This window comes from Brachyistius frenatus, unplaced genomic scaffold, assembly GCF_029030835.1.
Source record: "Brachyistius frenatus isolate BFR_SWC_R1_liver_20210118 unplaced genomic scaffold, ASM2903083v1 Contig_6, whole genome shotgun sequence".
Lineage (NCBI taxonomy): Eukaryota > Metazoa > Chordata > Actinopteri > Embiotocidae > Brachyistius > Brachyistius frenatus.
In genome coordinates, this window is record NW_027210605.1 from 7,171,790 (window position 1) to 7,186,050 (window position 14,261).

The 14,261-nt window shown below is 39.7% G+C and overlaps 1 protein-coding gene across 2 annotated transcripts in view; it reads left to right on the top strand.

Moving 5' to 3' along the window:
- Positions 1–14,261, top strand: part of slc16a4 (solute carrier family 16 member 4) — a 28,849-nt gene that overhangs the window by 11,717 nt on the left and 2,871 nt on the right. For both annotated transcript variants that reach the window (XM_069688922.1, XM_069688923.1), the window contains 7 exons: positions 647–781; positions 1,196–1,328; positions 1,554–1,697; positions 1,845–2,006; positions 2,101–2,751; positions 7,757–7,968; positions 10,920–11,013. In XM_069688922.1, the coding sequence (XP_069545023.1) occupies positions 665–781; positions 1,196–1,328; positions 1,554–1,697; positions 1,845–2,006; positions 2,101–2,751; positions 7,757–7,968; positions 10,920–11,013 (1,513 nt within the window). In that variant the 5' untranslated portion in view covers positions 647–664. The remainder of the gene's footprint in view (positions 1–646; positions 782–1,195; positions 1,329–1,553; positions 1,698–1,844; positions 2,007–2,100; positions 2,752–7,756; positions 7,969–10,919; positions 11,014–14,261) is intronic.

Consider the following 14,261-nt stretch of genomic DNA (forward strand, 5'->3'; position numbering starts at 1 on the left):
GCGTGCAGTAGCTGTAATAAGGACAAAAGAGGTGGAAGAGTAACCAGCTTTAGTTATAGTGTGACTGCCCTGTTTTATAGCTCAGCGATTTAACAAGTTATTAGCATTACTGTCTTTTATTACTTACTCATGAAGGGTCATTGTGTACTGTACCATAATGGTAACAAATGAATGCTAAACCATTACTTTAATCGGCTCAAAAGGATTTGACTGATTGTTCTTTAGTTTCCTGTTAAAGCAGTGAAGGAGGACATTTGTATCATAGTTTTATTTATAAAATATTTCAGTTTTTCTTTTTTCATAAAGTGTCTGCTTATTTTCTCCTCAAAAACCCCAATATACTACATAATGTTTTGCTGTTGTTGTTGTTGTTGTTGTTGTTACATTGAAACTAAGAGATTTTCTTTCTTAAAAATGTGACAGCGAAAAACTTTCACATGTGCAATTTCTAATCTTAAATATTAATACATAAAACGCACACCACCAACTGTTTGAAGAAGGTGTTATCTTAATATGTATATAACCTTAAAATTGGTTCCCCACAAGAATCCCCACATTACCCACGGGAAGACATTTGTTTTAGAGTGTGGTTATGGCTTGTAATCAGATTAATGTCTCTGATGTAGCTTTCCTTTCTGTCTCCTAGTGAGACTATAAGGCCGTCATGAACCTGTTCAGGAAGGATGCCATGACCACCAAGAAGGAGAAGGAGAAAGAGATGCAGTATGAGGACCCTCCAGATGGAGGTTGGGGCTGGATGGTTGTGCTGCATTGCTTCCTGGTATGTGCACCACAGTTGTTTATACTTCTTAACTGAATGTGTTACTTTAATTCATTAACAGGATGATTTAAATAAAACTATAACACAAAGACTGGGATAGAAATAGGTAGATTCGGTTAGGTGCTAACTGAGTTCAATCAGGAAGTTTATTTTTCCTGCATGTGTATGAAGTAGCTATATGTATATTCTGGATGCAAGCATAACACAATGTAATGTGATCACGTGTGTGTGTGTGTGTGTGTGTGTGTGTGTGTGTGTGTGTGTGTGTGTGTGTGTGTGTGTGTGTGTGTGTGTGTGTGTGTGTGTGTGTGTGTGTGTGTGTGTGTGTGTGTGTGTGCGCGTGTGTGTGTGTGTGTGTGTGTGTGTGTGTGTGTGTGTGTGTGTGTGTGTGTGTGTGTGTGTGTGTGTGGGCAGGTAAATGTCCTCGTGATGGGCACGTTGAAGAGCTTTGGGATCTTCTTTGTGGCGTTCCAAGATGAGTTTGGAGGCTCATCAGAGAGCATCAGCTGGATCGGTTCAATCATGTCGAGTCTGCGTCTGTCTGGAGGTTCGAGTTGAAAAAAACTAACTCTTGTCTTTATCTCTTTGTTGAGTCTGAATCACGGATGTACGATTTTTCACCGGGTATGATTTTATCCACACTTACAAGCCCCTAAAAGAGTAAACCTAACCGTTTATTTGAACTGATTTGTCCTCAGTATACTTCAATGTAGATATAAAGAATTTGTTGAGCTCCTGTGTCTTTGTTCCTCCCCTCCTTTCACTTCTGTAGCACCCGTTGCCTCTATGGCCTGCGCCAAGCTTGGAGTCCGGGTGACCTCGATTGCCGGGGCAGTGCTGGTTAGTGGAGGCTTCATCGTGAGTATTTTTGCCAGCAGCGTGGTATTCCTCTACATCAGCATGGGAGTGATAGTTGGTGAGTTCAAAAATGTAGTAAAACACCTCAGTGATTTTGTTCCCCTGATGACTGACATCAGAGAGGACATTTGTTTAAGTTCATTTTCTCTTATCAGCCCACATGCTCCTGTGACTGACAGTGTTTGATAATGATAACTTTGTTTAGGAATGGGTTTTGCGCTACTATACCAATCCTTCTCAGTGGTCACAGCACTGTACTTCAGAAAAAGGTTAGCAACAGCATATGCGATTGGGCGTTCTGGGATGGGTTTGACCTTTGCCCTCGCGCCATTCACTCAGCTGCTTCTGGACCAGTATGCTTGGCAAGGTAGGCAGAAAATATCTTTATGAGTAGGCATTTGTAAGTAAATATAGCACGAGAGGTGACATTTTAGGTCCTGAACTGTCTTTGTCATCCACAGGGGCGATGCTGATTCTTGGTGGCCTCATGCTGAACCTGGTGGCCTCTGGGATGCTTCTGCGACCCATCAACGTGAAGCCGCCTGTTTCAAACCCTACCTCTTCTCCCATCCAAAAGAGCCCTGCTGTTTCTCTCAAAAGCCCCACAGAGAAGGAACTCTCAAAGAGCTGCTTGAGTGGCTCATCTCACTTGTCCAATGGTGTATCCAAATCAGACTCATTCGCATCATCTCCTCCTCCTCACAGGGACACTGAGAACCTGGGGGGGGAGGGTACTCAGGGACTTCAGGACCAGTCAGTGAACCCTGAACAGACCAGACTGGTCTTCAATGGTGTAAACGGCTATGAGCCCCACCACGACTTGGGTCAGTGTAAACCCTCAACTCCGGACAGCTCAGCAGAGCTCAATGGCAGCATGAACGGGTCCACAATTGTTGGATTTCATTCAAATGCCAGCATGCCAAATGAGGTGACTGTCAGCAATGCCAAAGTACTGGATTTCTCCTTGCTGAAGAACCCATTTTTTTGCATCTACACTTGGTCCTTGGTCTTCAGTCAGCTGGCCTACTTCATCCCCTATTTCCACCTGTCTGCACGGGCCAGAAACCTCGGCATTGACGCCATGGATGCTTCCTTTATCATCTCTGTGGCAGGTGAGTCTTACATTGGTCAATACATCCTTCTGTGTTATTGTCATCCACCTTAAAGGAATAGTGTGACATTTTGAGAAACACATCATATTTGCTTTTTTGACCAAAATTAGATGAGAAAATTGATATCAGTCTAATATTTGTACAGTACAGTACATAAGCGGAGACAACCAGCTGCCAGTTTGTTTACCCAGTTTGCATAAAGTCTTTAAATGTGTTTGATTGTGTTTGTTTAATCTGTACAAAAAGCAAAAACGTGAAAATGAAAGGTTTAGTTTTAAGGGGAGTGACGTGCCAGACTATTTCTTGGCCATATGCAGTAACCTCCTGAAGTCTGCTTTTGCTGCACTTACAGTGCCAAGAGCAACCTTAATAACAACCAGCCTTCATCTGGGACAGTCGAAGTGTTTCATGAAACATTTAGAGAAAATAAAAAATTAGTTAAAGAAATAGGAGCCATCTAGTTATACAGTAAACTGACTGGACATGTCAAAGATAATGGGGTTTCAAGCCAAATGTATTCAGGTAAAACTTCCTCAACCTAAATTGTCTCAAGGATTTTTTTTTTGGTCATAGCGATCATTAACCTATTCATTGAAAATAAAATTATGAAAATAAAAAACAGACAATCACATAGAATAAAGACTACAGAGCAGCCAAGGACAGAGTTGCAATAGCAGCACCTTTTTCAAAGTTATCAATAGCAAGCTTGCAGCTGAAGCACTCACTGTCAATTAGAAAAATTACACACTGCTGTTATTACAGAATACAAAATCTGTGTTAATTGCACTGGTTACATTTTGTCATATTTTTCCTATTCAAATGCATTTAATTGTTTTATGAACATATAAACTGAGGGCTTTTATTAATGAAACTTCACTACAAGAAAGTTAAACTCATTTTACAGATCTGACAGACTGTAGAAACTCGACAGAAACTGCAGACTGCTGCTTTTAAGTTTTTGAATGGGGCTTCTAGCAGGGATTTCACAGCGACTGTGAGGAGGGAGGTCCCGGTTTCTTTAAGACTGGGTCTAAGAAGTGATGCAAAAAAGTATTAATTATTTGTGAGCTGCTCAGATTCTGCAGTCTTATGTAATGAATGTGCTTACATAAAAGCTGAACTTTGGTCCACTGGCCAGGGCGGGTGAGTTCAGCAGTATGCCACTGATGAGGCCACTCCATATGAACAAAAAACAGCATTAACATTTTGACCACTGACCACATGTGCATGTAATTCTGTAAGGCTTTGAGAATAATTGAAACGCTCCAGATGGGGTAGTGCATTTATGAGTTACACACTTCAGTTCTATAATCTGTCCCTTGGTAATCAGTTGTCAGCAGATGACAGAAGGTGTCTTTTAGATAAGAATAATGATACATCAAATTATATTATTATTGATATCAGTAATTGACTCAAGGTACAGACATTTTATACATTCATTTTTCTTTATATCACAGCTCTTCTTGAATACATTTATTTCATTGATTGAATTCTAACAATGCTTTGTTTGACTTTTACTGATATTTGTGTGGTTTTATGTCACTGTTCAGGTGCTCCATTTGAGCAATGAGAAACAAAGATCTGTTATTGTAAAGTACAGTTTGTAGACTCCCAAAAATACTGCATTTTCTCTGTCTGTCAGAAAATCAAATTTAAAGTTAAAAGACAGATGTTTCAAGACAACATTTTGGCCTACACAGGAAACACAGCTGAGATGAATAACATTTATGGACTGAGCCAAAAAGATTGTGGTCAGGTAATGCTACTGTCTTAAATTACACAAGATACACAAAAAATAAACTAACAAAGGGCTTTACATAGAGCTCTAACAAAAACCACAGGATATAGACGTCTGAAATTTCCTCGATGGTCCGTGGGTTTACTCAGATGAGCTTCGTGCCAGAAAGCAGCAAGACTGACAGCCTCTTTTGACTCAGACATGTTTGTCCTGTCACATTCCCTGGTCACGTGCACCGTAATGAGGGAGAAACAGAGACAGAGCTAAAAGACGCGGGGTGCCACCCACACCACAAAGCCACCATCCCAACGTCCTGCTGTCCCCTTTTTTCCCCGACCCAGTACTTGTCATAAAAGCCCATTAACTTGGCTGATAGAGAAAGAGACGCTATCGTCCGGGTCTTCGTCAGCCCGCAGCCACCGATACTGGGGCTAACTGGAGTTGCTAAGCAACAGCTAACTGAGTAAAGTTGTTGGCGTGGTGACAAGAGGGGCTCCCAGTTTTGCTTGGGTCCAGCTCTAAAGTGACTGATACTTTGCAGAGGAGAACTAAGGCGGCAGTGCGTACAAAAGAGAAGGCGAGACAAGCCAGCAGTGGCTTCAGAGAAGCTGGGAAACCAACATGCCTTTTATAACCCTTTGCTTTAATCTGGTGACAAAATGTCCCTCTTTATAGCAAATGGAAAGGCATCTCTCCATGCCTTGCAACTCCATATGGTCTCTTAATACACACAGGCTTTTTACAGACTTTTATACCTGTTAACACTATGGAGAAAAATGGACAGAACTAATGTCCCTGATGCACTTGCCATCAGGTGCTACTTGGAGAGGCCAAATTTAAACAGCTTTGTGCTGAGTTTATAAAGGAACAGCTGCAGGGCTGAACCAACCTGCTGAGGCTAAAATATACAAACAAACTCACACAACTTGTCTCTGTGCAAGCAGGGGACACCCCAGGACATGTCCTGGGTCACCAGTGGAGGACACATAAACACTGCACAGCTGCCTCATGTCATTTTTCTAACCTCAGTGGAGAGAGATGCTTTAGGTTCTGTTATGTAAGGAAAGCAGAGGTGGTCACGGAAGAGGCATTTCCTTGTTCATTCAGTCAGGGTTCATTTAAAGCCTTAAAGAACGAAGATGCAATTTACTGTCATTATGTATCATCTGCATGTTAATTTATGTAGACGATTATTGAAATAATATAAATTATTGACTTTATTTTGTAATTCATCCTCTGCACAAACTCTTCTTCAACAGGCCCGCCTCTTTTGTTTCAAGCCACATGTTAATGTCTGCAGCCTGTAGAGTCACATAGCAGAGCCTGTGCAAAGGATGGGTTACTCTGATCTGCATAGAACCAGTTTGTTTCATTGATCAATGGCTCAGCGCTGCCTGCTTGTAGCTATTCCTGCGACGGTCAATACACCACTGCAGTTTCCGCATCGCCTATCGCGTTCCAGTTGACCTCAGCAGAGAGCAGTCCATATCTGCCCAGTCATCATAGTGGAGCAAACAATCAGTCAGACGAGATGGCGTGCTTACTGTAATAAGTAGTTTGCTGGTGTAATGCTGATGTTAACAGATGAATGCGTTGCCACTCACTGTTTCTGGCCACAGTCTGCTGTCAGACAGCAGGAACAACAGGGGCTCCACATTTGATATTCATGCAGACCTGTGTGGTTTTGCTGAAGGGCGTCTCACATTCTTTCTCCGCCCCTCCATCACACATGCCCACACGTAGAGATACATACTCACGCTCCTTTATGGCTTTGTTTTTGTCAGGCATAAAATAACTGAATCATTTTAAAGAAACAAGTTGTTGAATGATCACAAGTCTCTACATGTCCCTTCTTAAGTGACCTTAGCTGCACTTAAATTAATCCTTGCACTAAAGTAGCTGACTTTGACAGTTAACTCTTTCTAAGTAACTGAGCATCAGCTCAAAATACATGGAGGGCTGTTGGCTTCTGACCACTGTGATCTGCTGTGTGCTCAGGTCCCAGCCGGATTATTTTAACACCATATTACAAAGTCATTCATTCTGCAGATAGTCGTTAACCAAAGCGTTGGCCAGATTTTCATTTTGAACCACTCGCGCGCGATGAAAAGTTGAGAGTTCCAGTGGAATTGAAAGTGTGTACCAAATTTCATGATAATCCATCTTAATAGTTTTCAAGACATTTCACTAAATAAGAAACCTCATTGTGGTGCTAGGAGAAAAGACAGGAGGTGACCAATCATCAAATGGCTCCAAAAGCTAAACAAAACTTTTCTCCCCTCGATATTCTGTGTTAAACTCCAAAATACACTAGATGTTCACTGAACTCCTGCTTCATGTTGTTTCACATGACAGACAGGCACAGTGTGTTGCTGCTGCTGTCGATGGACAAATCTGGTTGGATTTCAGTGTAACAGGCTGGAGGATGGTCTAAATATATATTTTTTTAAACTGGGTCGGTATTTGATTTATCACTAAACTGTCTAATAGACTGTGTGCATGTTGTTGGTCAATCTGCACACCAATTGTGGGTTGCAGTTTGTGTCTCTTGTGTTTTATTGAACAAGTTCACCCAACATAAAACTGCTTGTCAAAGAGTCATCACTGAAAATACAGAGAATAAACAGTGTTGGATCATTTTTACAAAAGGGTTTTATACTCAGACTACGATAGAAAAATCAAATGAAACAAAAATCAATAGATACGTGTCTTTATAGAATGTCACAACAGATTTATTTGGATTTTTTTCTCCAATAACGCTTTCTTTAACGCAGTCTTCAGTCTCTTCTCTTAATCCTTGCTAAGGAAACTGTGAAGAATGTTTTGCTTCAATTTATTTAACCCGGAAAATCTACTATAACTGTATTAATACCATTTTTCCAAGGAGTCCTCGGTCCTACATACTCTAAATTTAAAACAACAATAAGATAATGAAAATTAAAGAAAAAATGTCATAAGAAACACCCTGTTATTATAATACCCTGTGTCTAAAAATTATTGCTCAATTGATTTGTAGCATATATTTTAATCATCCAAAATAAGCAACCAAAAAATATCACTGTTCTCTCTGTTTTTCTATTCTTACTTTAATTTCTAAATACTCACCTTTATCTCAAAATGTCCTTCACATTTTACTTGGAAACAAATTATTTGAAATGTAAAAAAAAAAATTTCCACTGTTTTTCGTCATATTTTTGGAGTGTTTGTATTTTACAGATGTATCTTTACTCTGTCCTAGTTTCTCATGCGCTTTTGTCTCTGTTTCAGGTATCACAGAGACCATTGCCCAGTTGGCCTCGGGCTGGGTGACAGACAAAAACCTGTTCCATAAATACCACTACCACAAAGCCTACCTAATCCTCTGTGGCTTGGTCAACCTGCTTTCCCCGCTGGCAACCTCCTACATCCTGCTGATGGTCTACGCTGTCTTTTTTGCCATCTTCTGTGGCGGCTACATGGCTCTGCTGCTCCCTGTTCTAGTAAGGAGACACTGCCTGAACATACGCATCAGTCTCTTTTGAAACAAATTAACCTCAATTTCCCATATTTGTAATACTTTAACCTACAGGTCCCATACATTTTGTAAAAAAAAAAAAAACAATCTGATATATATACACCTAATGCTAAGGGAAAGTTCCTGGTATTGATTATTGATACTTGTTCACAACTTGTTCAATGGCTGCACATGCTAATAATTAATTCCAATCAATTGCTAGTGTCACCTACAGAGTCCTTCAGTCAGTGGACAGCAGGTTAGCCAAACATGTAGCGGTGTGAAATATGTCTACAGGCAAGCAAACGCTTCAACAAAATGAAGAATAAAGTTTCCAAGAATTAATAAATCAGACTTTCTGTAACAGTCTACCACCATGCTGTTGGCACTGTGAGGCTGTGCTTAGCTACAGCAGTTTAATACAAGCCTGTTCTCAATGACAATGTTAACATGCTGATATTTAGATGATTAGTTCATTAGTTTATCAGGTGTTTGGTCAAAAAACAAATTTGCACCTGATGGCACTTGATGAAATTTTAAAATAAAATAAAATAAAATATGTGCAAGTGAATACAGGGCAATATGGATTTATCAGTACACCATTTTATGGGAAAATATCCAGTAGATGTTGACGTATTTCACAAGATAAACTCCAACCTGTTGGTGGTACGAGGGAAGCAGTGCATGTCTTGCCTAAATTGGTCCAATTCTAATGTCTATAGACAGATATCTGTATTTGGAAGCAGAATCTACCAGAAGCTTTCTAGCTTCCGTTTGAAGACCTAGCCTTATTGTTGTGGTATTGTCCTGAGAGGCTAACTCTTTGTCGGACCAATAGCCAATGGGTTCCAAGTTGGTACAATTCATCCTCTGGGTGTCAAGAATGTCTGTACAAAATTTAATAGCAACTTATCTAATATTTGCAGTGATATTTCAGTCTGGCTCAAAGTGGTTGACCAACACAGCGTGGCTAAACATAGATTAAGACACTTGGGTGTAAATAGAGCTGTTCTAAACTTATCTTGAAATAACATTTGCTTTTAAACACAACCAAGTGCATTAATAAATCCCAGAAGTATTTATCTTCCTAATGATTACATAATTATTTCCAGGGAACAGGTAAATTATTCGGAAACTAGAAAACTGCTGAAATAAAATGTTACCCAATTTAAACTGTTAAATTCAAAGGCATTAGAGATGTTTCATCCAGGCATTGCTTTATCACAAATCATAGTCGTAGCCAAACACAACAAGACACAAAGCATACATGGATGATAGGAATCACTGCAATTAATGGTACATGTAAAAAATTAAAAAAAAGACAATGACCTTTAAAAACTCAGATATTTTTAAACATGTCAGGAGAGGGTGAGATTCAGAGAAAAATATAATTTACAGCTCTTGCCAAGCTTGAAGTGCATTAAAGGAAAAGGCAGATTTAGCAAGTTCTGGTTGGGTAATTAAGACTTTTCTCTGATTAATTAGTGTCATAGTTACTGGGGAATAAAGATTAGTAAGTGCAGTTAAATGTTGCAAAATCGATTGTACCTTTGGCTAGTACCACAATGCGCTCTCACAATATCATTTGACTTCTCACACAATCCCACCGACGTCAGTTCCAGTTATATTATCAGTCTGTACTTCATTGACCTTGCAGACTCCCATCTGGTAAATTCACAATAAAAGCACTTGTGAGGGGGGAATTTTGTACCATGTGAAGATGAAATGGCTTCATTACATCACTGTGTCACGCACGGAAAGGGAAACAAATCCATCAAGGAGGCCGTTGGAGATGTTTCCCAACCGCTGTTATGGGTGGAACAACACATTAAGTCAGCGGGTATCCAGTATCTTCAGGTTATCTCACTCCTGAAAACAAAAACGCGCGGCTGCATGTGGTGTGATTTCACCTGCCAATGGTGTGGTCTCAAAGGCCAGGACATGCCTCTGGGCCTAAGTGATGACGTTTGGTGACCTTAACGGTCAATAGGGATTTTCTTTTTCTTTTTTTAAGAATCTGAATGGAAAAAACAGATTAACCTATGTCAAAGTTTGTATCTGCCGGCTGATATAAACCACACATTTTTCTGACAAGAGTTTTCTTATGAATTATTAGTAATTCATAGTAATAATCTGTTATTGATATATTGAGAAAAGGATCATCCCACCACCAGCATCAAACATTAATCTGGAGTCTGCTCTCATTCAAAAGCTGACTGATAAATCTTTCAGCTCATGGGCTGGCATTAGACAATAAGTAAATCTGAGTTAATGAAGTTTCCTGATGCAGCTTAATGTTTCTTAAATAATAATGTTTGAAAAGCAATATACCTAAATTTTCCGTTAGAGCAGGTATAAATATCAAATGCTGGCCTATTTTGGTGAATTTACCTCAAATATATATAGATGAACCAATGTGTTTTAATAATCAAGCATTGTCTTACCAGTTTTTAACACCATAAACACTAACCAGCTGTTCGGACAGGGACTGTGATTTGAGGGTTCAAATGCACGTTTTAAAAATATTTTATTACAAATCAGGCATACACCTGTACCACTTTTCAAAGCTTTAAGATCTCTATAGTCTAAGATGTTAATCCTCTTTTGGAAAATATCGGTTTTCTTACTGGAGCAGTATATAAATCAACCCAGAGTTATTTAAAACATTTTTTTACAGGTGGTTCATAATGTTTAGCTGTTTTTTTTGGTTGTTTTATGGCTAAATGTTTCCAGCTTCCTACTATCTGCCTATTCAAAATAATTGTGTACTTTGAAAAAAAAATAATTAAATATTAAGTATTTGTATATTATTTTTACAGTGATAAGAGATAAGTGTGCAAATCACTGTGTAGCTGCTTGAAAATAAGACAGTGGATGACAGCTACAAGTCCCAGCGTATGCGGAGCTTCAAGACCAATGTGTTGTTCTGCCCTGCAGGTAGATCTGGTGGGGTCGGAGAAACTTAATAACTCCATGGGCTTCTCCATGTTCTTTGTTGGCCTCGGTTGCCTCACAGGGCCTCCTTTGGCAGGTGAGTGGATCCCGTCATGGAAAACCCTCAGGAGTCACACATGTACTAACCTACTTTTACAAATCCACACAATAACAAACGCGTGCAGTGCATATGTACATGGCATGTGCATGGGAAGGTAACGATGACATCACTTTTCTGAAGTGATTTGTTACACAGAGGGAAAGGTGAAATTTGTTTACACGTGTTTCTGTGTTCTGTGTATATGTTGGTCCATAAGAGCTCCAGACAGTGAGTGAGTGAGTGTGTGTGTGTGTGTGTGTGGGGGGGGGGGGATCAGTGAAAGGGTTGACAGGCCTTTCTGCATTTATATTTTTTAGTGGGTTTGTTGTTGCACATTTTTACATGGCCCCTGAATTCTTTATAGTGCTTCCAAGTTTGTCTGCCTGTCTGTGTATGCTGTCACTGTAGAGTGAGAAGACTAAAACGCACAGGAGAAAAACAACCTATAGTTAGTGCCGGCCTCAAGGCATACTGGAATTTGGGGTTTGGTTTGTGGAAAATGCATATAGAGGTTACTGGGTCAAATTTCACCATGCCTACAAGCAAGTTAAGTCAAACCTTTAAAATAACAGTGATCTATTCAAGGCAGGTTTGAATCACTTTTTTTTAACTGATGGCAGATTGCCTCTGTTTATTTTAGAGAGCTGTTTCTAATCTTGGATGAGTTTTTTGTTACAGTGTTTTTATTACATCAGATTGTTGCAGATTCTTTCCAACAAACTAAAAACACACCAGTAAAATCACTCATCTGCGTAACTTCTGAACTGGTGTATGAGCCAGACCAGTTGTCTTCTTACTGTATAATAAATGGGGATATTAAATGATAAACACAGGACCTACACAGTATGTCTCATCACAATAAATACACATGCTCGCTCACACTTTTTGTCTTTAATTATGGGAGGTACTTGTAGGAAAAATAACTCTTTATGCTTTAATTGGTAACATTTGGCCCCAGTTAAAGTGAGGGTGCCTTGAACCTAGTGACATGGTCCCTGCTCACTGTGTTGAGCAATCCCCTCATATGGGTTTATGGATTTAGGGAGTTGAAACATGACGAATGACCCCCTTTTGGGGTGGTACGGAAATAGCATGTGGCTCTATTTACCATCCCTGCTGTTAAAGTGAGAAACTCACGTTTAGTAAACCATTGGCCCTCCTTCAGGCCAAAGTATGTGTTATCCAGTTCTTCTAGTCAGGAGAACCAACTGTCTCAGCAGTAGCTGGAGTCTAGTCAGACTAGTTTTTTTTATATAACGCAGCTCATTCAAATTCACCGGGTGGAAATGAAACATCGACGTCGGTCATGTTAAGAAAACAACTAATAACACAGGCACACAAAACTGTTACCAACAAACACTTCCTGAAGCATTCCCGAACAAATGGTCCTGAAATGTTGCCCAACAACATTTGCGGAACATTTCCCGACAAATGTTTGCGGGATCATTCCAACAAATATTTGCCAAAACATTTCCCGGGGATAATTTAGGGGATGTACCTGAACAAACGTATACAGAACAATCTTTATGGAACGTTTCCCTGGAGGTGCTTCCTGGGAAGAAAGAGTCAATATTTCCAGAATATTTCACGACAAAAGTTCGCAAAATGTTCTCCAACAAACGTTGGCAGAGGGTTCCCCATCCGACGTTGGCGAAACATTTGGCAGAGAATGTTTCTCAGCAAATGTTTGTGCAACGTTTCCCTGGGACTGTTTCCAAACAAACAATACCGTAACATTTCCCAAAAAAGTTCCCGGTCTATAAGTCCCGGAACGGTCGCTAACAGATGTCCGCTAAGCGTTCCCTATGATTCTGAGAACATTTCCCAACAAGCATTTGTGAAATCCTATCAAACAATACCATAGCACTTACAACAAAAGTTCCCAAAACGGTCTCTAACAAACATTCACGCAGTGTTCCGTAATGAACGTTTGTGAAACTTTTCCCCGAGAAAGTTTCGGCGAAAACATTTTGTGTCACATTTCTCTGGGAAAGTATCACAGGGATTGTTCCCTATCAAACATTCCCATAACATTTCTCAACAAAAGTTCCCATGACAAACATTTGCATAGCGTTCCTCTTTGGACATTGGCAGAACATTTACCCGAGAGGGTTTTCCCAAAAACTTTTGTGGAACATTTTCCTGTTCCTGAACAATCACTCTTATAATATTTTTGAACAAAAGTTCCCAGAATGGTCTCTAACAAATGTTTGCAGAGCGTTCCCCTGCAAACGTTGGCGGAACATTTATGTGAGAATGTTTCCCAACAAATGTTTGTGGAACATTTTCGTGGGAATGTTTCATTGGAAGGGTTTCCTAACAAATATCCTGTAATATTTCCAAATGAAAATTCCCGGAACATTCTCCAACAAACGCTGGCAGAGCATTCCCATACAAATGTTTGAAGATCATTCACCCGAAATCATTTTACAGGAATTGTACCCTAAAAGACGTTGCCGCAACATTTCCAACAAAAGTTCCCGGAACAGTCTCTAACAAACGTTCCACAACGCACGTTAGAAGAACATTTAACCTAACAATGTTTCCGAACAAATATTTGTCGAATTTTTCTGTGGGAATGTTTCCTAACTAATATTTTCGTAACATTTCCCAGCAAAAGTACCTGCAATGTTCTCTAACAATCGTTCACAGAGTTCCTCAATGAACATTTGTGGAACATTTACCTGAGAACGTTTCCTGTGAGATGTTTGTGGAACCTTTCTCTGGGAGCATTTCCTAACAAACAGTCCTGCGATATTTTCCAAAACAATTTCCCTGGACGTTCTCTAACAATCGTTCACAGAGTTCCTCAATGAACATTTGTGGAACATTTACCTGAGAACGTTTCCTGTGAGATGTTTGTGGAACCATTCTCTGGGAACATTTCCTAACAAACAGTCCTGTAATATTTTCCAAAACAATTTCCCTGGACGTTCTCTAACAAACGTTCGCAGAAAATTCACATGCAAATATTTGCAGAACATTCACCCGAGAACATTTCCCAACAAATGTTTGTGGAATGTTTCCGGAATGTTTCCCTTGGAATGTTTCACTGGCATCGTTCCTTAAGGTTAGGTAGTTACTTTATTAATCCACGAGGGGATTTTTTTTTTTTTTTAACAAATATACCCACAACATTTTACAACAAAAGTTCCCAGAACGGTTTCTAATAAATGTTCACTAATCATTCCCCAATAAACATTTGCGTGGCATTTACCTGAGAATGCTACACGACATTTCCGTAA